The sequence below is a fragment of the Pinus tabuliformis genome, chromosome 8, assembly GCF_031772625.1.
Source record: "Pinus tabuliformis cultivar Carrire ecotype Pingquan chromosome 8, CPIR1, whole genome shotgun sequence".
NCBI lineage: Eukaryota > Viridiplantae > Streptophyta > Pinopsida > Pinales > Pinaceae > Pinus > Pinus tabuliformis.
Genome location: NC_142294.1, coordinates 1348387199 through 1348410740, shown reverse-complemented (window position 1 = coordinate 1348410740; position 23542 = coordinate 1348387199). Strand labels below are relative to the sequence as shown.

The following is a 23542-nucleotide window of genomic DNA, read 5'->3' as shown; positions in this document are numbered from 1 at the left end:
ATCGGTATGAATGCAACCCACGATTGTTATTAATACAACTATAGCAATTACCATAAAAAACATTCAACACAAAAACAACTAATAATCTTACCACATTTTTTTAATAGTTTTCATAATATGTTTATAAAACAATTTAGATCTCTAAATTTCATTCCTTTTTTTAATAAAATTTTAACAACATTATCCTATTCATAATAATGATGATGAGGAGAATGACAATAATTGTCAATTTTTAATAATTAGGCCGATAGGCCTTTCTTTGAAAGGGACCTTTCGTCGTCCTACTCCTTCTGACGCTGACACCTGGCGAAATTCGTCTCTGTTCAGGAAACTACTATAGGTTGACACCTGGCGAACTTAGTCTTCGTTCAGGAAACGACTACCTCAGACACCTGCCGCTCTTCGTCTTTGTTCAGGAATATCGGCCTGCATATCGGCCTCATCCATCCCCTGGACGCCTTCCCTTACAATCTTTTCTGAGCTGCTGGAGATCCGTTATCCGTTTCTTGACAGAGACTATCAGTTTCTTGACAGAGACGAAAGAAAGGGCCTGGATTTGTATAATAGATGGGATTTGAGCATCGGATTTACGTTAGATGACGATGTCGTGCCTGGCAGATCCGAAGGGTTTATTTTTGGCTGCTATTTGATATCAGAGTTCTGTTTTTGCAGGGTTGGGGTGTAGCCGTTTTAACAGGGGTCCCTCGTTCAGACGCAGTCTTTAAAACGAATCCTGTAAACTTTCTGAGCGAGAAAACGTTGAAAGGAACCTTCTTTGGAAATTATAAGCCTCGTACTGATTTGCCAGGCCTTGTAGAGATGTATTTGAATGGGGTACCTGCTGTTACTTTGGTTTGGTATTTGGATTGGAATAGCGATGAAGAAGCGGTACCAGGAGAGTCCTCCTCGGCATCACGCGAATGAGAGTGATGGCGGTTCCAACTCCAAGAAGAGGCAGAAGCAGCAGCAGCAGCCCTCCAATGGAAGAATTAGGCTCCCACCAACCAATTCAAAGCAGGCATCTTTTGAAGATTCATCTCTCAAATCAGCAACCCCAAGGGCGGTTAGTAGATTCAACTGCTCTCGTATTGTGTTTTTTTGGTCTCTTAGCTTTGTTATTCATTGAATACAGCATTAAACCGTTTTCTTGTATTTTGCAAAAGTCCAGCAATCACAGTAAGCACAGGGCTGCCAAAATAGCCAAGGTGTGCTTTGCCTTACTTTAACTACATTTGATTTTTGATTGTTCTTATCAAACATTTGCTTACTGTATTGGGGCATTCGTGGATGATAGGGGAAAGGATTGAAATTTTAACTTTCATCCATTTACACAATAAAAATCATGTATTTGCATTGAAAGTGACTGCTAATGAACTTGATTGGAAGGACTAAAACTGGATGTCGGGGTGTAGACAACCAATCTACATTTTGTGCACAAAGATAATTTAATTTCTTCTTCCTTCTTGACAAAGAAACCCAGCAAATAGGCTTGTGCAGTGAACTGTTATAATCCCCACCCAACGGTTCATACTGGTCAAGGGAATCAAGTCTAGCAAATGATAAGTCCTAATGAGGTAATCAATGTTTTGGATTAATACTCCTTTAGCAACATAAAAAATTCCAGATTTTGAAGACTGATCAGTTACCAAAATTAGAGGAGATGCCCAAAATATTTCCTTATTTAATTATGAGCTGTTAAACTCATAGAAGCATAACAGTTGAGACAAAAGCAACACAGGATTAAGTTGAATATTGGTGGGACTGGAGGTTACACACGTGATACTCTGCGTAACACATAGAACTTGCTTTTGTTTGTACAAATGTTGACAATTTTATGGATCCTCCAGTAGAGAGGCATGAGTGATGTCGATATTCCTTTGCATCATAGGTGGATACTCAACAACTGGGAACCTGCCTTTTTACCTGCTTGGGGGATCTCAAGCTTACCATGATTTGTTCTACTACTAAAAGATGGTATGCCTGTCGCTCATGATCATGCTTGTATGCTAAGGTTTGATTAATGCATGCAGATATCCCCATCAAAGCAGGAAGTGGAAGTTGCAGAAACTTTATATGATCTTGCAAGGATGTTTGTAAATCAAGCAAGACCTAATGAGCCAATTCGTGAAGTTAAGGTGGATCCAAAGCTAGAGTGGCAGCCTGAGGTGAAACCTGAACCAGCAAGTGCTACTTCATTATTTCCTGCATCTGATGCAACATCAGCTCAATCTATACAGCACGCTCCATCATCTGGTCTTGGACCATCTGTTGCTGCTGCCAGCTCCCCATCATCAACTCAGACTCCTGTTCACTCAGGAGGTATGATTTTGATGCTTATTCCTGTAGATACTGAATCCACATTGTGAAGACAATTCTTTCTTAATCTACAATTAATTGAATTAGGTTATAATCCCAGCTTAATTCCCATGCTCTGTGGTCCCAACACTGCAAGTGCGGACTTGATACATTCAAAGCTATGTTTTAGCTGTGTTATTTTACTTCCAAAATCTTCTTTCATTTCACTTAACTACTTTCATTTCACTTAACTATATTGGCAGCACCCAAAAAGAAACGGCCACATGGCTCAAAGGTGAAGGTTGGGGGAAAACCAGTGGCATCAACTGCTACTAGCCCATGCATATCGGCCACTTCATTGGGAGTTGCTACAGAGTTTGTTGATGCCAAACAAGTTCAGCAACAGACACAGTCTACCAGAATACCTTCAGCAGGATCAATAGTAGTCCCAGAGATATCATTGGCAACTGGCTCCTCTACCTCAACTGCTGTGCCAGTATCATCTTTGCCAACTAAACAATTGCAAACGGTGGACAATAACTCTGCAACGAGTGATAAAAAATCATATAGAATTGAAGTCAGTGGCCATGCACTGGTGGACAACACAAGTACCAAAGAATCTGTAGATGTTGCTGACAAGAGCGAGGATGTTGTTGGGAGCTCTGTTGCAAGAGAAGACATGACTAAAGTTGAAAATGAGGAAAGGTAAGTTTAATTTCTGGCCTTTGTAATTCTGAATATGTTGGTCTAGCATAAATGCCACTGATGTGCTATTCTAACAATGTTATCCATGTTGCTCACAGATCAATGCCATCACCCCCAGTTGAAGTTGCTTGTACTACAAAAGTTGAAATTGATTTGATGGTAAGCTTTAGGGTAGTCGCTTTTGCAACTTACGGATATATTCATGTGTGTTGGAAGTTAAATGGGCAGTCCTAAATGGGTTGCTTGTGTTTAATTTAAGAAAGGCCGGGAACAATCTTGTAGCTTTTGATCATGTATTATCTATTTTGAATTCCTTTTTGGACATATTGTACACATAATTGTGTCCAACCTGGATATTGAATTGTATTTATGTGACGATGGCTGTCTTTGGCTTCTTTGCTATTAGAAATAGCTGTTTTGATCACTTTTTTCATGAGAGTTAAAAGTTGTATGGTTTATTCGTTATTTTACAGGTCCTTGCAATTTTCTTTTACAGTTCCCTGCATGCATCTGCCCTTTTTTCTTAAAAGAATGTTCAAAATTAATTTTTGTAATTCTCAAAATTTCTATGATGTGTTGTACCAATCAATTTAAGTGTCATAGTTACACTTTCATTTGAGGGAAAAACTTTTTTTTTTGTGATTTTTCCAAATTGTTGAAATGTTCATCTTTTTTTCTTTTTAAAATAGAAATATTGAGAAAATAAATTAAAAATATGTAACTACATATATGTAATTTTTTATTTCTAAGAAATATAGTGAAAATATATATATACTCTCACATGAAAATAGTGGCTGTAAATATCATTCCAATTAAAATTGGACAAAAAAATTTCACACGTTTTCTTCTTCACTCTAAACTTTCTATCATCGAGGGATCTGTTCTGTTTATATCAGCTTATAACTATTTCATGATAGCGGATATATTTTAGAGATTGAATTATATATTTTCAAAATTCAATCAATATAAACAAATCAAATAGTTGAATTTTGCAATATCAATAAATTGACTTTTCTTATATCTATAAAATGAGCACTTGATTTCTAAGGCGGTGGAGGCCTTTTATGAACTGGACGTGGATTCCATGAGGGCGGCGTCTCGGATGGAGAAGTTTAGTCATCTGCTAGAGGTCCATGATAATAATGACTGGAACTGCAATACTCCTGGGCATCCTCTACTATTTTGCAGATCCAGTATTGATTGCCATAGGGCAGAGTAAAGAAATCTCTGTTGCAGGAGGTATTTTTGCCAAAGGTCTTATTCCTCAGTTGTTTGCTTTTGCCCTCAATTGCCCCATGCAGAGGTTTTTGCAGGCTCAGAACATAGTGGCCCCTATTGCCTATATTGCTGTTGGGACATGTCTATTCCATACATTGATCACCTGGGTGGCAGTAGACAAGCTAGGATTTGGCCTGCTAGGGATAGCCTAATAGTGAGTTTGACTTGGTGGGTTCTGGTCATTACTACTGCCTTGTATATATTCTATAGCCCATACTGCAGGCATACATGGACGGGCTTCACCTTGAAGGCCTTCACAGGACTCTGGTCATACTTCAAGTTAACTCTAGCATCGGTTGTTATGCTAACGTATGCCTTAATACTCTTTGGAAGATACACAAACTATCTAAATTATATCTGGGTGTTTACATAATTGCTTAGCCTGTTTTGACAAGTTTTGTTTTGTTCCACACCTGATTTTGCAGTTTGGAAATATGGTACATTGAAGTATTGGTGCTTGTATCGGGTTGGCTGCCAAATGTAGAGGTCGCTCTGGATTCCATTTCTGTTTGGTATGAGACTTTCCCATATAAAGCTAACTAATTTAAAGCCAAATACAAGCTCCATGCCTATGCATTGTCCCAACTTTGTTAGATAGCTATGCCAGTTAATATATCTCTAAAGTGCCAGGTTTTGAACATATATGCAGCATGAATTATTACAACTGGGAGTTGATGGCAATGTTGGGTCTCAGTACAGCTGCAAGGTATACATTTATGATTTATAGTAATATATTGTTTTATTGGGGCATTTTTATGGCTATTGCAGATTTTGGGAATATCTTTAAATCTGACCATCGCCAGAGGGGTCAAACAATTGACCCCTCTCCTGGAGGTAGGATTCTCCAATATTGGGCAAAACTGCAATTCACATAAATTCAAGTTAACTCTGGCATCGGCTGTTATGCTAACGTATGCCTTAATACTCTTTGGAAGATACACAAACTATCTAAATTATATCTGGGTGTTTACATAATAGCTTAGCCTGTTTTGACAAGTTTTGTTTTGTTCCACACCTGATTTTGCAGTTTGGAAATATGGTACATTGAAGTATTGGTGCTTGTATCGGGTTGGCTGCCAAATGCAGAGGTCGCTCTGGATTCCATTTCTGTTTGGTATGAGACTTTCCCATTTAAAGCTAACTAATTTAAAGCCAAATACAAGCTCCATGCCTATGCATTGTCCCAACTTTGTTAGATAGCTATGCCAGTTAATATATCTCTAACGTGCTAGGTTTTGAACATATATGCAGCATGAATTATTACAACTGGGAGTTGATGGCAATGTTGGGTCTCAGTACAGCTGCAAGGTATACATTTATGATTTATAGTAATATATTGTTTTATTGGGGCATTTTTATGGCTATTGCAGATTTTGGGAATATCTTTAAATCTGACCATCGCCATAGGGGTCAAACAATTGACCCCTCTCCTGGAGGTAGGATTCTCCAATATTGGGCAAAACTGCAATTCACATAAATTCAGCGGTTTTATATAGCATGGTATACCTTTTTTTTCCCATTTGCTGTATCTAGAAATTGGTTTTCTTTATTGTGCTATTTATATTATTTGCAGTATAAGAGTGGGTAATGAGCTGGGAGCCAGGAGACCTAAAACTGCAAGATTTTCAGTTATAGTTGTGGTGGTCACTTGCTTCATAATAAGTGTCATACTTGCCATTGGGATTCTGATATTGAAGAAAGAACTCGCCATGGCATTCACAAGCACCAATGTGGTTATACGCGCAGTCTATGCAATTGATACCTCTACTTGCAATATCTGTTCTCTTGAATGGCACCCAACCTATTCTCTCAGGTTGGAATTTTCAATATCAACAATTTATTTGCAGCAGAAAGCTGGTAGTTGATGTTTGCTATATTTAGGTTATATTTTCGTTGACATCATAAAGGTATTGTGATTGCAGGGGTGGCAATTGGATGTGGATGGCAAGCTGTGGTGGCATATGTGTTACTTTCATGCTACGATGTATATAGCTCTTTACCTGATCTATTCATTGGCAGGTGGGCTCAATAACTGTTCCAGAAGTTATTGAAAATGCATCGTCAAACCAAGATAATGATAATCATGAACCAGTACCCAAAGCTAAGAATACCGAAATTTACGATGAAACTAAGGAATCTATTGTAGAGACAGGGCATGAGCAATGCAAAGATTGGTATACTCAAAATAACAATGAGAAAGTTGGGGAGACGGGAGAACCAACAGATTATTTGAGCAAGAGGGAAAAGGAGGATGTGGATAAACAAATGCTGGAGGGAGCTGCCAAAAAAGCTGTGGAAGATTTAATGGATCAGACAGTAGATGGATCTGGTAGGTGGAATGCATTTCAATAAAATTGAAATGGATTCTGTAACTTAATATATCTGCTCTTTTTAAGTTGCTAGCGGGGATTCACTTATTTTCCTTAATTGCTTTTGTTTCAATGCATATTTATTGTTTCTGTCATTTCTTGTGCTGTATAAACAGATTTAGCTTTATTGCCTTCCATGACAACCAGAACAGAAAGTAGCGCTACAAGTCTACCACTATCCGTTTCTTTGGGTGTCACTGGCTGGCCTGGCGGGGTTCCTTCATCAGGGTATTTGCACAAAACTTTGGTTGCCTGTTTACTGTCTAGAGAAATTTTGATATGCTGCATCAAAGCAGGGTATATTCACATTTTATTTGAAATCTTTCACAGGTATCACTCACTTGCAAACCATAATTGTAGATAATACTGTGTGGTCATATTTCCCAGTTTTTTTTTTTTTTGTCCGTACCATGACGGGAGCAATCTATGCTTATCATATCTAATTAAAGTTATAATTATGGTTTTAATCTTTCCTTCCTTGATTGTTAAATTTGCAGGAGCTTGAACTGGATAAATTTGTTACAAACAAGGTTTCTTTTGCTGACATCAACAAGGCATTTGATCACATGCTTAAAGGAGAGGGTCTGAGAACTGTAATTAAAGTCATCCAGGATTAGTGACAAATATGAACACAGTTGGAATATCTCCAATGTTATGAAGGCATGCTGAACTATTTCAAACTGTTATGTGATTAATGTCGTGGCTTTTATGTGTAACTCTGGTATGCAATTAAAGTCCTGGAAAGCATGTAAACAATTATAATAATTTTAGGGTAAGTATGATGTTTAAGTTTTGACACTGCTTCCAAATCAGCCATCCAAAAGGTCATTACTATAATAGCTTGATTAGAAATAGATTGAATGAGAAGGTCCAGATGGGGTATTCAATCATCTCCATCCATCTGTTCTGCATCCTCAGTGCTTACTTGAACAATATATCAGCCTTCATATTTATCCCTTGCAGACATGCTGAAAAGATAATGACATGGAATTTTTCCTTACTTCTTTGATTCCGTCCAATGATGGGCCAGCTGCAAATTTTCCTGATTGAAATTTCCATTTGACCTCTCTGCAATGTGTTTGGAATCTCTTATCACCTGTAGACAATTTAAACCTTTCTCTATTGCTATTTTCAGAATCTACCAAAAAGCATAAAGTTCTGCTCTGTTGTTTGATCCATCTCCTACAGCTCTGCTTTGAAACTGATCTCGTAATTGTCTCTTAAAGTAATGCCTCATGATCCACAATAGCTGGGATTACCTTGACAAGCCTCGTTGAAATAACTCCACACTATTGTTATATATCTATTCTTGTGTCAAACTTGATTAGGAATAACATCTTTGTTTTGAATTCTTTTCATTTCTTGCTAGCCAAATAGCTTAAGTCACTGTACAAGGACAGTCTGATGCCCACATGTAGTTAATACAGAATGTATTTTGAAAACTAGGATTTAGCTTTGTAGTGCTTGAATCATCATTTCATGCTGGTTTTCATTTGTTAGTAGCCAGATCATTTCTCTTACAATATGATTGTAATATCTTTTGTTTCTCTTACAATATGATTGTAATATCTTTTGTTTCTCTTCTGTGGGAAATTTTGTACAGGAGTTCAAACAATGTATATAAATAGAAAGATGCAGAAAATGACAGTCAAATTTTGTACTCAGAATTATGACAAGAAAGCCCCTGCTGGGTTTGTGAGGAAAGAGAGCTTCAACACCAGTTCTGTCTCCAACCGCCAAGATGATCAGTGCGCTACTAACATGTTTAGTGAAGAATTTCTGCTATTCTCTTGTAATCTATAGGCCCCCAAAGCTCCTCATAGATGAGAATATTTGCAGGATGTTAATATTGTTGTAAGTTTGTAGTAGTTGTGGAATGACTTACTTTTGTGCTGCTTCTCATCTTCAACAACAAGAGTTTCTGTGGTGAATAAGCAGAATCCATGTCCTGCCTTGTGAAGCAGCTCTCCACTGTGATAGCGTTCTTTGTAATGTCTCTGATAAATCCTTTAGACTTCTATTTCATTCTGTAATATGATGGGATTCACTCTACAAGATTAGGGCATTCACTCTACAGAGTCCATGTCATACCTTCTGAATCAGCTCTCCACTTATGTTAATTTTCTCTGTAATGACCCTAATAAATCCTATATAATGAGATTTCATTTTGTAATATGATGGGATTTCACTCTACAAGATTGGTTTCAGTTTTACTTGTATTGTGGTATATGAAATTTCTCAGTTTTACTTGTAATAGGATGGGATTTCATTCTGTAATATCATGGGATTTCCCTCTGCAATATTTGCTACTAAATTTTACAATTCCAAATTAATAATCCTATCGGCCTCTCTTTGTACCTTTTGGGACAATTGCTAGTTATTTAATTTCCTCCATTATAAATTTGAAACAAAAACTTAATATTACTTCAACTTTGTTTTAAAATGTTTCTGTAAAATTAGTTTTTAATTATTATCTATTAAAAAAAAAAAAAAAACTTGCTTAATTTCTGAATTAATTTTCATGTTTTTAATCATTGGATAGTAATGGAATTACCAAAAATATAAAGAATTTCAAAATTTTATGTGGTGTTACTTCAAAACATTATGGATATGTGTTGATTTTTGGTACCATGTTCAAGGGAAATGGACCAACCCTATAAAAAAAATGCTTCATCAATAGTTATTAAATGTTAGAAACATATTATCAACTATAGATGAATGGAGGTTATTCATAGCTTGTATTGATTCTTCTCTCTATATTTCTACAAAGAAGTCATTTGATCATGACAACAATAAGCATCATTTGAAACCCCTACAACAACCTATTTGTGCATGACATCATTACAAGAGTAAAGAGCAAACATTTTATATAGTAGGCAAGTAACAATCATAACTTTAGCTTATTACAATAGTTGAAGCAAGGGTGATACCTCAAAATCATGCACAAAAAACTCGCAAATGGGACAAGTTGTTAAATAAATTGTGTATAATCCAAGAAGTTCACACCTAGAGCCTCCAACATATGCTTTAGCCAGATTTATCAACTATGTGGGGTTTTCCCTCCAAATTGTTTCATTACATCGAATGGAAGAAATATAATGAAAAAAATGTGTTTTGCCATTTCTTTTTCATTAATAATCCACAAGTCTCTTTGTTTGACCTTTGGCCATACAACTATTGATATTCACTTGTGTTTGATTTCAACTTCTTTTCTTATATTTTCAACACGAAAAGTTCAAAAGGGAAGCAAATGCAGTGGGAAGAAGATGAACAAGAACCCCCAACAGGTGATAACATGTCCTTAATAGATTCATTGTAAACCTCCAAATAAGATAGCCGCACAACCTACTCGCCATTGCGACTTCACTTCCTAAGCTTCGCAAAAAAAACCTCTGTAGCCAAAACCATCACCCCTAGATTCTTAACAGTACCTGACATTGTGTGTGTTTTCCCTACCCCCATTGCCCCATAGAAAAATACATATATGTTTCTCCCTTGCAGAACAACCTCAATAAGCTCTGTTGTACTGCATATTCTCACATCAAAGACACAAAATGTCCACAACAGTATGATACATTTCAAAATTAAAATATTTCAAGCATGAGAAACAAAGCCAAATGTGAACTAACATGCCTAGTCATATAGACATCCTCTTGCTCTACAACGTCAGGGAAGAGTGCACCAAATGAATAATGCTGGCCACGAAGCCTCTTCAGTCTCAGTAAGTCAATCTCAAAAGTGAATGCAGTGAGGTAAATTTTTGTGTTGTTAACAACACGAACAAAACTGTGGGTGCTTGCTTCAATTTTTTTTTTGGACAGAGGTCACACTCTAACATAAACCATAATTCTTTCCACATGTGCATCTTTAGCAGGGGTCGATGAATCCATCTCCTTTTTACCTTTCATAGGAATGGGCTTCGTATCTATTTTCCCATCTATGATATTGAAACTTATGGGGACAACTGATGGTCATTCCTTTATGCCTACACCAGGGTTTGGGAAAGAAAATTCTTCTGGTAGGTTAAATGTGAACCTTGAATTCTCCAAATTGCTATAACTGGTATGCTCATCCGCAAGAACAACAACTTGTTCCTTTGTGTCTTTAACCCAATTATAAGTACTTGAAACCCTAGGTGGTTTTGACACTACTATATGCATTTGATTTCCTGCATTTGTTTTTATAACCCTTGGCATATTTTCTTCATTAGCAGCGACCTTGTGCCTAGCATGATTGTGCATTACTCTCCTAGCTGGCCTAGTTGATTTACTCACCTATGGAATGTCACTCTATTTATGGCCATTTCTTCTAATTTGCACATGTATTTGAGTGAGTATTTTAAGATTCTCCTTGAGACTTTGATGAGGATTTTTCGAAAAATGACTCATCCAGGTTTGATCGCAATAGACGAAACTATCCTCCATGGAAAACTTCTCACATGCTAGTTGTGTTGTGTGCATCATGAATATTGTGGTTTTTTTTTGAATCTATGTTATGGGACTATGTCCAATATATATTTGTAAAGGTTGTGTTTCATCCCTCTCTTATTTTGAGGTATGCAACTAATAGGGATTGAATATTTTATTGTATGCTATATCAGCCCTTTTCAATTATGAAGTATAAAACTAGCAGGCATTGTGCGGAAAATTTGTTATAACAATAGCCTGCTAGAAGAGAAATCTCATTCGAATTGCTCTAATAAGAACAATACAATAAGAGATGGTTGAGATATTCCAAAGATAGCCTAATATTAGGTTGCTCAAATGCAATAAACATATTTGACCCCTGGCAAGTTGCACCATTGATGTACTCAAGAAAGCAGGTTTCGAAATCCGACCGCTTGCAATAATCCTAAAAAGAAAAGATCTTTGATCAGAATGTACATGCTTGGAAACCTAGGTGTAGTCATAGAAATGATTATGATGGATGGATGAAAACATAATGTGAATATCAATATCAATAATAAATTAAGTTAATGTTACCTTGAAGGTACAAAGGAAACTCAAAAAGTATAAGTGGATGTGTGTTGTTAAGTTGTGTAAGGCCATCTATGATATGAAAATGAGAAACACTTACCAATTCTCAAGATGACATATGAAGTGTTAGTAATGATACTGTGAAGACTCTTATCCTGCAACTTCCAGGAAAATATTTTAAGATGGTTATTATTCTCTCATCACAAGTTTACTTACAAATATAGATGAACAACAAATTTCAATACGGTACGGTTAAATTGAAATTATGTGTCCACAAGAGACCAAACTAGACCAAAAGAACTAAAGATTACATCCAGAACTAAAAGCCCAGCCAAGATATTGAAATATTCATATTTGAAATACTAACAAGACATAGGAATTTTGAAGGATTTATTATGTGCATTCATAACCATGAAGCTGACTGGTTGGACCTCATTCGATAATTCTACCCTCTCTTAGTGGGACTCCAAAAAAAAACTAACGTCATCCATAGAAAGTGTATTCAGACAGTATTTGAAGGTATTTTAGCACACCAGAGAGGATTGTGAAGGTCTAGAACGAACTACATTACAATCTTATGCATATGTAATGTTGAATAATGTTTATATCCACACACCCCATCACTTATTTGGAATAATATCTAAGTGGGATATTCAAAACAATTTATAATCTTTAATAAGCATTTTATATGATTTCGTAGAGCTTGGAAGTTCCCCTCACCAAGCAAGTTACTTTCTAGCTAAATAATCCAAAGTAGAATTATGAATAGATTGAACCCAAGCTTGTTGGAGATATGAGATGATTATGTGATATTTTTTCCATAATTATGTGCATGTCATCACTTCCATATGAGAAACAGAAAAGAAGACTACAAACAAGAGAAAATAAACAAAAGAAAGAAGAGAAGAATGAACATAGGAAAAATATAGTGACCCATCTTTGGGTTGGAAAATTTTAAAAGAATGCGCAAAGATGGAGTCAAGACTCTCTATTGCACATATATTTTATCAAAATGGTTACAGTAACCTATTAATAAGCACCATGTTCATTGTAAGTAATTAATGGTTTAATCAAATGATACTGGATTAATAGCTCAACACTTAATGGTTTTAAATGTGCATTACTTGGTCTCGTTGTTGTATCCATTGTCCCCATAACGGATGTCTATCGTGGACTTTAAGCTAAGAGTGTATGTGTATTTTTATAAAACTAAATGGGTAAATGCAGTAAATGTAAGCCTTAACATTCCATTACAAGACAAAAAAAAAAATCTCCCTTTTTTTCCCTCTTTTTTTGCTTGATCTTAGAGTTTCGTGGGATATTTGTAGAAACAATAGTGCTTTTTACTATCTATAAAATTAGAATTCAATTTGCAGAAATAGAAGCATATTTTCAATAATTTTTTATGATTTTCTTAGTGGTTTACTTTGGTTAAATAGACACTAAATACTAATAAAAATATTTTGACATTAGTTTCCCTATAACATTCTCGCTTTTGTGACACGGAGTGACATTGAATATTAGAAAAGCAGATGAAGCAACTACTACAAAGTTGTGATGGTAGGTCAATTGGCATGAAAGGTGTTAGAATGATTTATGGAAAATTCATTGTTCAAAAATATGTAGCAATCTAAGATGTGAGAAATTTAAGTGTTCACAACTCCAAACATTAGAGTAACATAACTATCAAAATAGATCATAAGGACAAAATTTGATTGATGAAGTAGCATTTAACATAAGCTACAAGAGGGTTATAATTGGTTTTGCACTCATTCACTTTATAACAGTGAGTAAATAAGCTTTATGACAAACAAATAAAACATATAAGATCCAGTGTATACCTGGCCCCAAAATAGAAGCATGTTCGCCAGCTCCATGTTAAAAGTAAAAATACATTAATTATATTCATGTTTTAGCCCCAAGCAAAGCCAAATACTCTTCCAAATAAAATAGAAATAATTTGGTATCCTTCCCACCTTTGAATACAGAGTATGCTGGAATTTTTTGGTAGCTTCCATCTGAGACATCTCGGTGTCTATTGTGTTGACTAGCTCCAACACCTCAGGAGTGCTAACGAACGAGACAAATTTATCCACATAATTAAGGGAATTTGGGGAATTTAGTTAAAGCAAATTTAAATCATTATTGTAGGGAATTTAGTTAAGTATCATCAAATAATAACTGAGTGTTGCACTTTAAAAAAAGAAAAAAAGAGGTAAATTAGACTCATAGTTAACCTTTGATACAAAGAATTCATTTAAAGTTAGCGCAAATTCCTTTATTCCACATGGGATAACCCTTTGGTGAACCCGGGGGCATCATTTAGAATTTCATTTGCTTCAAGTTTTACTGAACGCTTGACTCTCCCAACCTACTCTTCAATTGCTCGCAAATGTGTAACAAACGACTTCAGAAGCCCCAATGCAAGCTCCTCCCTTTCACCACTGCTAGAAATGAACAAATCACTACTACTGTCAGAGGTTCGAACCTCAGCATGGAGTCATCACATTTCAAAAACAGAAAATCTCTAAAACTACTCTAACGAATAAAACCCTCATAGTGAAATCTGAACCTTAAGTTTTGCATGAATAAATACATCTATCTCGTCAAAATTTCAACACTTACTCATAGATCCTGAAAAAAATAGTAAAACCTTCACAAAAGAAATAATTGGATGAACGTTTAACATAAATTTCAAATGCACCTTGTATGCTACGGTGAGAGTTGAAAAGTAACATAATCTAGGCACGTATCTGCCTTCATCTCCACTCGAACTGGAGCTCTCGTGGGACTGCATCCCGACAACTTTAAAGCATAGACTCTACAATTGCTAATGTCACTATTACAAGAGCTTCAATCCTTCAAATATATAAGTGTGTCATTAAATATTCTCCAACGGTGATAAAGGCCGATCTAATGCTAAAAACGCCTTGGTATGATGGCTCATCTACCTGAAAGCTCCAACAAAAATGCCTGCCCAATTCTGCTACCTCAGCTCCCAAACCTCTTAACAAGGAACGAGATCCCTGCTGGTCTCAAACTCCCTTTGCGTGAATCCTGGATGCCCATAAATACACACTCACCTCTCTACAGTGGTCACTGATGTGTGTTTCTGCCCTGGAATTCCTGAAAACTCCTGTAGAATAGGCTCCCTAGGGCAGGCATGGATGGTACCCCGAAGTAGAGGTTGAATCTATCGCTTGAGAGACTCGTGGCTAAATAGCCGATAGACTTGCTAAACAACAAAGTGTACATATGAGTGTTTGTTTGCAAATGTCAAAGTTAGCAAATGGGGACCTCCAAGCTCTATTTATAATTGCTAGTCCTCTCCCTTGGAGGTCCCCACCTTCCACTAATAAAATATTACTTTTCCACCATTCTTCATTAAAATAATAATTTCCATTTTTCTCCCACAAAATAATATTTTCTCCTTTTTATTTAATATCACCAAAATTTGGAAAAACTCCTTAGTGAATTTTGCACTCACAAAAATTGGGAACATTACAATCCTCCCTATCAAAAATTGCTTATCCTCAAGCAATATCCTACTCCTCCAAATGTTGGCCTAGCCAATGCTAGGGTCCCAAATGTACCACTCAACCATTCCTCATTGTTGAACATCCTGCCATACTAGTGGTGATCCCCATGTCAACAAAGAATCACCAAATTACAGTGGAATATCAAAATGATCTCCCCCTATAGAAAGCAGCTCACCTTGAGGGTAGATGAACCGCCAAATCCTGTTGTACCCGTATCCCATGCTAGTCTCAGAAGGGTGCCACCATGCTGACATTGTGCCACTCTAACTATGACAAACCTCCCATCATGCTCAGACTATATCCTCCCCTCCCAAAACCTGATGGTGGGATGTCTGTGAAGGCCAAGCTTATCCTTCCCTTGCATCTCCATGATGTCAACGTCTACCCATCCACTGTCAATCTCAATCCTGAGCAGCAACATGATAAATCTACCTCGCCATACAATGGAGGTTTCAACAATCTCCCATGTGTCACACCCAAGGTGAACTAGATCACTTTCTCCCATGAACCTACTCATCATAGAATGGAGTGTCCTATAATTCAACTCAATCCCTGGATCCCATAGCTAGACCTGCTGCGACATATCTCGACCAAATGTTGGAATCTGTATCTTCCTTGTCCCTAATCCATGCATGAAACCGACATATAGGACCCATATATCATGAACTAATCTGATGCATGCTAAAATTCCATGTGCCTGCCACTGTGTAGTACTGATGACCATTGGAAGCTACATGTGCGAAATAACTACCCCTGAAGTCAACCAATAGACGGGTATCTGATACTCGTAATCGACTTAGTTTATGCATACCCATCTCGTTCCTGCCAACCATCACCACGAAGTTTGCCATCCGCCCTCTCGATAATGTTCCAATACAATGTCTGGGGGTCGGACAGATATTAGAAAGTTGCCTCAATATTACATGGTATCCTCTGCTCGTGCATGGTCCTAACATGCCCTATGGAAAGAGTGACACATGTCTCCCTCGTGACCTACTCCCCAAGTGTAAGCTCATTGATGAATGATATGCCACCCCTGCTGATGATCACATCAACCCCCAAACTCTGGTTTTCAACTCGTGCACCAACCCAATGTCGCCATCGAGAAGTCTCTCCCCTAGTGTGTTGAGTGTCATCCAAATATCTCGGGTGAGCTCCCTATCCCCAGCTGCTCGCACCCAAAGTGTTAAAGGACAACAACCAAATTTTTTGTGCCTATAAGTGATGTATAAGAGGTACAAGCATGTGAGTCCCCATGGATACCATCAAGTATTGCTCATCTACATTCCTGCTGATCCTGGGTAAAGTGCACCCAAAGGTATGCCTGGTGTCTCTGCTAATAAGTCTCATTAGAGGCAACCCTCCAAGACCTTGTTGTGTAACACTATATGCCCCTGCATCCCACCGAGTATTCATGTACTCCTCGACCTGGCATTGTACCCTGCAGCCTATCGTTGTACAGCACTAGATACCCCGTGCTATTGTTGTACCATCATGTATCGTCTCGTATTTGGTCTGTGTCACCGTATCTGGATCTCCCCACGCATACTCGATGTGATGTGAGTCATTCAATGAAAACCAACATGCTACATCAAGAAACCGCACATCTCCATGCTACTCTGCAAGCCACTACCCATCATTGCATACCTCTATACAACACTAGATGCTAGGTTCTAAAATTAGGTCTATATGCATCAAGTCGCATCCCTTTGCATAAGACTGGACTCTGCGGCATATCCTTGTGCACCCCTGGGTACCACTTCCTACTGTCATACCACCCTATATCATATGCCATCCTGCATGTGCCAACGCATCCACCACTTTGCTAGTAATCCCTCCATGATGTGGGCTACATCTTCCCTAAAAGACCTAAGCGGTTTGACTCCTCAAATGCCAATGGGAATGCCACTATTGTCTATATCCTTAGTAGCTCTAGTGGCCAATATACCAATGAGAGAGCACTATCTCCATGTAATGTGTTGTCTGGTGGTCTGTTGATGCCATCTCCTCCTACCTGTTCCTGACAGAGTAGGCTAATCAACCTGTGACTCCATGCACTATCAATATGCCATGACAACTCATGAAATCTTCCTGCTCCTCTACCAATCCATCTTGTCACTAGTGTTGTTAGGATCTCTAAAGGGGATATGAAAAGGTGTGTGCACCCAACCACCGATTCCATCACGTAGTTGCTACCATGACCTACTGACTCCATGATGTGATGGATAATCCCACCTGGATCCTAATAACAATATGGCTCTTGAGCCCCTCTGGTAATCCACAACCTCCGCTTAGTTGTGGCCAAGGATGCATCTAACCTCCTAGCCAGCTCCACCAGATACCAACTCAATATCTCTCGCCATCCAACCCCAAGGGAAGGATCGAGAGCATAAACTCTTGTATGTGGAACTAACCCTCCATCCTACTAAGGATGCACCCCACGCAACTCATTTCACCTCATCTCACCATCATGGTCAACACATAAAATATGTTGAGGTGACTCTGCCTCTCCCTCTCCAATGTGTAGTGGTAACCTGCTAGTGCTACCATCTTGAAATGCCTAAGTAGGGTTGCCCCATCGCTCCAATGTGCTCTCCAACTGAACCATTAGGGAACCCAACCATTCCCCAATGCCAATCAGTTTTGCCTTTGACTCATCACAAACTGATCTCATGCCATCCAACTCCTCGTTTTGCTGTGGAATGGCATATCGCACTGTCGTGGCCTTCTTTCTCAACACTAGAAGTCTAGCCCAGAACTAACGAAACTGTAAATGGCATCTATCCTCCGTAAAATCGGTCACCTCTCTAGACCCCTCTGTCTCTTCTTGTACCTCCTCAATGTCAAGTATGCCTCTGGGGACCTCATCAACTTGTTGTGTGTGGCCATCGTCTAGAAACTGGATCATAGCACTAAGTACCTCATCAATTATCGGCATCTCATCAATAGATGGCCCTCCGAGTGTATGCTCCACTCCCTCAACCAAGGTGTCAACTGGAGCTACCAAAGAGGCCTCCAACAATGATGACTCCTGCGCCACACCGGGAATATCGATGTGCCCCTCACCATCCTGCGTGTCCTCCTGCTCAACCTCCTCCTCAAGCTTCTGACATCTAAAGCTTGATCTCCAACATTAGAAATGCCTCCTAGTCTCATCCTTTATCTTTCCTTGTCCTATCCACTCCCTTCGAGGGGTTTGGTGTCCTTTCAGTCAAATCCCTCTACGAGCCTCTATGTGAACTCTTTGTAGGATTTCATACGTACATGACCCAAAGGGATCAACCCTCGGTACCACCATTCCATAACATCTCCATCCAAGTGAAAAGTGGCATGTCTAATAGCATCCACCTCCCTCGTGGGGTTTAGCAGGAAATATGTGTCCAATTCTTGTACCCATTTTCTGACAGAACTCCCAATTGAACCATCAAAGTGGGTGAGGGTCATTTTTCCCTCAATGATACTCACTATCCCTTGAGCCATGGATTTTTCTATAGTTCACCCATCACAGTGCATACATGCCTAAATCTTCCATGATCTTGTTGGCTACTCCACAATTGGCCAAGATCATGCTCTGATACCACTGTAATTATCCTAAATAGGAAATAGAAGTGATAACAACAAATATTCTATGCAGAAAAATACAAAAACAAAATAGGCATCCAACACCCACAAAAAAAACTACAAATGAAGAACTTTTGAGCCATTTTATTATATTTTTGCAAGACAAATACAATAGATAGTGGAATTTGTTGGGTTGTGTTATATTCTTTCCACGACTAGCCCACGTAGTTAACCGGGGGATTAGAGGTTGTGTCGATTGTGTAGTGTGGGGGATCACAGGGGGTTTGAGGGGTGCAGGTAACCCCACTCTATGGGGTCTGGGGTAGCGCCCTAGAAAATTTTGTCTTTGGACCCTATATTAGGTTGGGCGGACCTACCTATTCTTTTGTGCATGATTTCGCATATGGTTTTGGACGTGTTGGTTTTCAGTCCATGGTTTTGGACGCGATGGTTTTCAGTCCATGGTATTGGATGCTTTGGCATGTATAAATATGTATTGTAACATTGAAAGAAACATAATGAAAAATCAAGTTGGTAGTCCCAGTTTTGGGATCGAGGGGAAAATCTCTGTGTATAGGTGTTTTATGTGTTATGCTCTCGCATTGTTTATTTTTTGTGTTTTAGAATTCGTATGTAGGTAATTTCTGTATGGGGTTAAAACCTACAGAATGGTCCACCTGGGATTATCTCAATTGATAAGTAGGACCAAACCTAGGTAGGAAAATGGTTGAGCTAAAGGTTGCCCAACTATTGCACCAATCTGCACTGCGCTGCCCAAAAACTATTGTCCTGTTGAATTTCAAATGGCTAGAAAGTGCACTACAACCACCCAAAAATTTATATTATTTTAACCCTAGACTCCTTGGCCAAAAATGAGAAAAACCAAGAATAGAATTTGGCTGGTTTTGACTTATGTTTTTCGACTCCCTTGGAGCCTCACCCCAGCTATGGCTACCAAATTCGACCTGTTGGAAACTTCCTGCAAATTCCTCTGCAAACTCGTCCAAAATGTTGGGTTCACCCATGCTATCCAACTCCTTACTTTCCAAATGAACTCTTGGCCTGGATCCGCTGCTCCCAAACACCAAGAAATTTTGTTGAGTAGCCTCTACATTGTCCCTCTACCTAGAACTGTGAATTGTTGGTATATTGGCTCAGCTAGCTGAAAGCTCCAGTGAAAATGTCTGCCCAATGTTGCTATGTCAGCTCTGACCTCCTGAAAATAAATGAGATCACTGGTGGTCTCAAAATCCCTCCGCATGATTCCTGGCTACCCAAAAATATGTACTCACCTCTCTACACTGGTTACTAATGTGTGTTGTTGCCTCGGAACTCCTGAAAACTCATGTAGAACAGCCTCCCTAGGGCGAGCACAGATGGTCCCCTCAAGTAAAGGTTGAATCTTCTGCTTGAGAGACTCATGGATAAATAACATGTAGGCTTTCTAAATAACAAAGTGTACAGATGAGTGTTTGTTTGCAAATGTCAAAGACACCAAATGGAGACCTCCAAGCTCTATTTATAATTGCTACTCCTCTCCCTTGGTGGTCCGTGCTTTCCACTAACAAAATATTACTTTGTCGCCATTCTTCATTAAAATAATAATTTCCACTTTTCTTCCAAAAAATAATATTTTCTCCTTTTTATTTAATATCACCAAAAATTTGGAAAACTCCTTAGTGAATTTTGCACTCACAAAAATTGGGAACATTACAGTCCTCCCTGCCAAAAATTGCTTGTCCTCAAGAAATATCCAGCTGCTCCAAACATTGACCTAGGCAATGCAGGGTCCCAAATGTACCACTCAACCACTCCTCATTGTTGAACATCCTGCCATACTAGTGACGATCCCCATGTCAACAGCGAATTACCAGATTCTAATGGAATATCTGAATGATCTTCCCCTGCAAAAAGCAGCTCACCCCTGAGGGTAGATGAACCGTCAAATCCCGTTTTACACGGATCTCGTGCTAGTCTCATAAGGGTGCCACCATGATGACGTTGCACCACAATGACTATAATAAACCTCCCTTCATGCTTAGACTGTATCCTCCCCTCCAAAAACCTGATGGTGGGATATTTGTGAAGGCCAAGCTTATCCTGCCCAGGCATCTCCATGATGTCAATGTCTATCCATCCACTGTCAATATAAATCCTGAGCAGCAAGGGGATAAATCTACCTCACCATACAATGGACGTTTCAACAATCTCCCATGTGTCACACCCAAGGTGAACTAGATCACTTTCTCCCATGAACCTACTCATCATAGAATGGAGTGTCCTATCAATCAACTTAATCTCTAGATCCCATAGCCAGACCTGCTGTGACATAGATATAACAACTGCTGGAATCTGTTTGTTCCTTGTCCCTAATCCCTGTATGAAACCGACATATAGGCCCCATATATCATGAACTAATTTGATGCATGCTAAACTGCCATGTGCCTGCCAATGCGTAATACCGATGATTGTTGGAAGCCACATGTGCCAAATAACTACCCCGTGAAGGCAGCCAATAGATGGGTATCTGATACTCACAATCGACTCAGTGTATGTGGACCCATCCCTATCCTTCCAACCATCACCACTGAGTTTGCCATCCGCCCTCTCGATAATGTGCCAATACAACGTCTAGAGGTCGAACACATACTGGAAAGTTGCCTCAATCGTACACGATATCCTCTACTCATGCATGGTCCTAACATGCCCTGTGGAAAGAGTGACACATGTGTCCCTCATGACTTTCTCCCTAACTGTAGGCTCACTGCTGAATGATATGCCTCCCCTGCAGATGATCACACCATCCCCCAACCTGTGGTTGTCAACTCATGCACCAACCTAATGCCACCATTAAGAAGTCTCTCCCCTATTGAGTGTCATCCTAATATCTCGGGTGAGCTCCCTGTCCCTAGTTGCTCATGCCCAGAGTGTCAAAGGACAACAACAAAATCGTTTGTGCCTGTAAGTGATGTATAAGAGGTACATGCATGTGAGTCCTCATGGATACCATCGAGTATTGCTCATCTGCATTCTCGTCGATCATGGGTGAAGTACACCCAAAGGTATGCCCGATGTCTCTATCCATAAGTCTCCTTGGAGGCAACCCTCCAAGACCTCGTTGTGCAGCACCATATGCCCCTATATCCCACCGATTATTATTGTAGTCCTCGCCCTGGCACTGTACCCTACATCCTATCACTGTACACCATTGGATACCCCATGCTACTGTTGTACTATCCTGTACTGTCTCGTATCCTACCCGTGTCACTGTATCTAGCTCTCCCCACATGTATTCAATGTGATGTGAGTCACTCAATGCAAACCAACACACTACATCAAGCAACCACACATCTCCATGCTCCTTTACAAGCCATTGCCCATCATTGCATACCTCTATACAACAATGGATGCTAGTTTCTAAAATTGGGTATGTATGCATCAGGTCACATCCGTCTGCATAATACTAGACTCTACAACATATCCTTGTGCACCGCTAGGTACCACTGCCTGTTGTCGTACCACCCTATATCATATGCCATCCTGCATGTGCCAACACATCTACCACTTTGCTAGTAAACCCTCCATGATGTGGGCTACATATCCCCATCTTCCCTGAAAGAACTGAGCGGTCTGACTACTCACATTCCAATGGGAATGACACTATTGTGTCTATCCCCAGTAACTCTAATGTCTAATATACCAATGAGAGAGCAACGTCTCCATGTAATGCCCTGTCCGGTGGTTTGTTGATGCCACCACCTCCTACTAGCTCCAACCAGAGTAGGCTAATCAGCCTATGACTCCATGCACAATCAATATGCCAAGAAACTCATGAAATCTGCTTGCTTCTCTGCCAATCCATCCTGTCACTAGTGTTTTCAGGAAATTTGAAGGGGATATCAAAAGGTGTGTGAACCCAACCACTGATTCCATCACATAGTTGCTACCATGACCTATCGACTCCACGATGTGATGGAGAATTCCACCTGGATCCCAACAACATTCTGGCCCTCGAGCCCCTCTGGTAATCCACAGCCTCCGCTAAGTTGTGGTCATGGATGCATCTAACCTCCTAGCCAGCTCCAACAAATACCAACTCAATATCTCTCACCATCCAACCCCAAGGGAAGGATCAAGAGCATAAACTCCCATACGTGGAACTAACCCTCCATACTGCCAAGGATGGACCCTGCACAACTTATGTCGCCTCATCTCACCATCCTGGTCAACACATAAAATATGTTGAGGTGACTCTACCTCTCCCTCTCCAATGCGTAGTGGTAAACTTCTAGTGCTACCGGCCTATAATGTCTGCGTAGGGTTGCCCCATCGCTCCAATGTGCACTCCAACTGAACCATTAGGGAACCCAACCGTTCCCCAACATGAGTGAGTTTGGCCGTTGACTCAGCACAAACTTCTCTCATTCCCTCCAACTCTTCGGTTTGTTGTAGAATGGTCTCTCGCATTATCATGGCCTTATTTCTCAACATTAGAAAGCTAGCTGAGAACTAATGAAACTGTGGAGGGCAGCTATCCTTTGTAAACTCAGTCACCACTCTAGACCCCTCTGTTTCTTTTGGTACCTTCTCAATGACAAGTATGCTTCCAGGTACCTCATCAACCTGCTATGGGTGGACATCGTCTAGAAAGTAGGTCATAGCATTGGGTACCTCATTAACGTTGACATCTCATCAATAAATGGCCCTCCGAGTGTATGCTCTACTCCCTCAACCTACCATTTATTAAAGCAATAAAATTATATTCAACTAAGCAAAAAAACTATCATATAAATCTTAGATGAAACAATTTAAAATTTGA

At 39.2% G+C, this 23542-nt stretch overlaps 3 protein-coding genes and 2 long non-coding RNA genes across 5 annotated transcripts; all 5 read left to right on the top strand.

The window, feature by feature from the left end:
- The first annotated feature begins 1266 nt into the window (after positions 1-1266).
- LOC149240487 (uncharacterized) lies at positions 1267-3527 on the top strand. Its single transcript, XM_089370191.1, has 5 exons — positions 1267-1574; positions 2031-2319; positions 2559-3000; positions 3099-3159; positions 3474-3527. Exons 1-5 carry the CDS (start codon positions 1557-1559, stop codon positions 3525-3527), a joined length of 864 nt encoding a protein of 287 aa, XP_089226317.1. The 5' UTR covers positions 1267-1556.
- A 615-nt stretch (positions 3528-4142) lies between these two features.
- LOC149240486 (protein DETOXIFICATION 41-like) lies at positions 4143-5423 on the top strand. Its single transcript, XM_089370190.1, has 6 exons — positions 4143-4349; positions 4489-4587; positions 4704-4715; positions 4928-4984; positions 5047-5189; positions 5306-5423. The coding sequence occupies exons 1-6, from the start codon at positions 4143-4145 to the stop codon at positions 5421-5423; spliced, it is 636 nt and encodes a 211-aa protein (XP_089226316.1).
- Positions 5161-6270, top strand: LOC149240485 (protein DETOXIFICATION 41-like). Its single transcript, XM_089370189.1, has 4 exons — positions 5161-5392; positions 5530-5586; positions 5852-6091; positions 6201-6270. Exons 2-4 carry the CDS (start codon positions 5531-5533, stop codon positions 6268-6270), a joined length of 366 nt encoding a protein of 121 aa, XP_089226315.1. The 5' UTR covers positions 5161-5392; position 5530.
- On the top strand, positions 6214-7001 carry LOC149240484 (uncharacterized). The gene is made up of 3 exons (XR_016245978.1): positions 6214-6607; positions 6764-6894; positions 6978-7001. It is a non-coding gene; the product is annotated as an uncharacterized LOC149240484 (long non-coding RNA).
- Positions 7002-7149: 148 nt separating this feature from the next.
- LOC149240483 (uncharacterized) lies at positions 7150-8531 on the top strand. Its single transcript, XR_016245536.1, has 2 exons — positions 7150-7307; positions 8251-8531. It is a non-coding gene; the product is annotated as an uncharacterized LOC149240483 (long non-coding RNA).
- The last annotated feature ends 15011 nt before the right edge of the window (positions 8532-23542 follow it).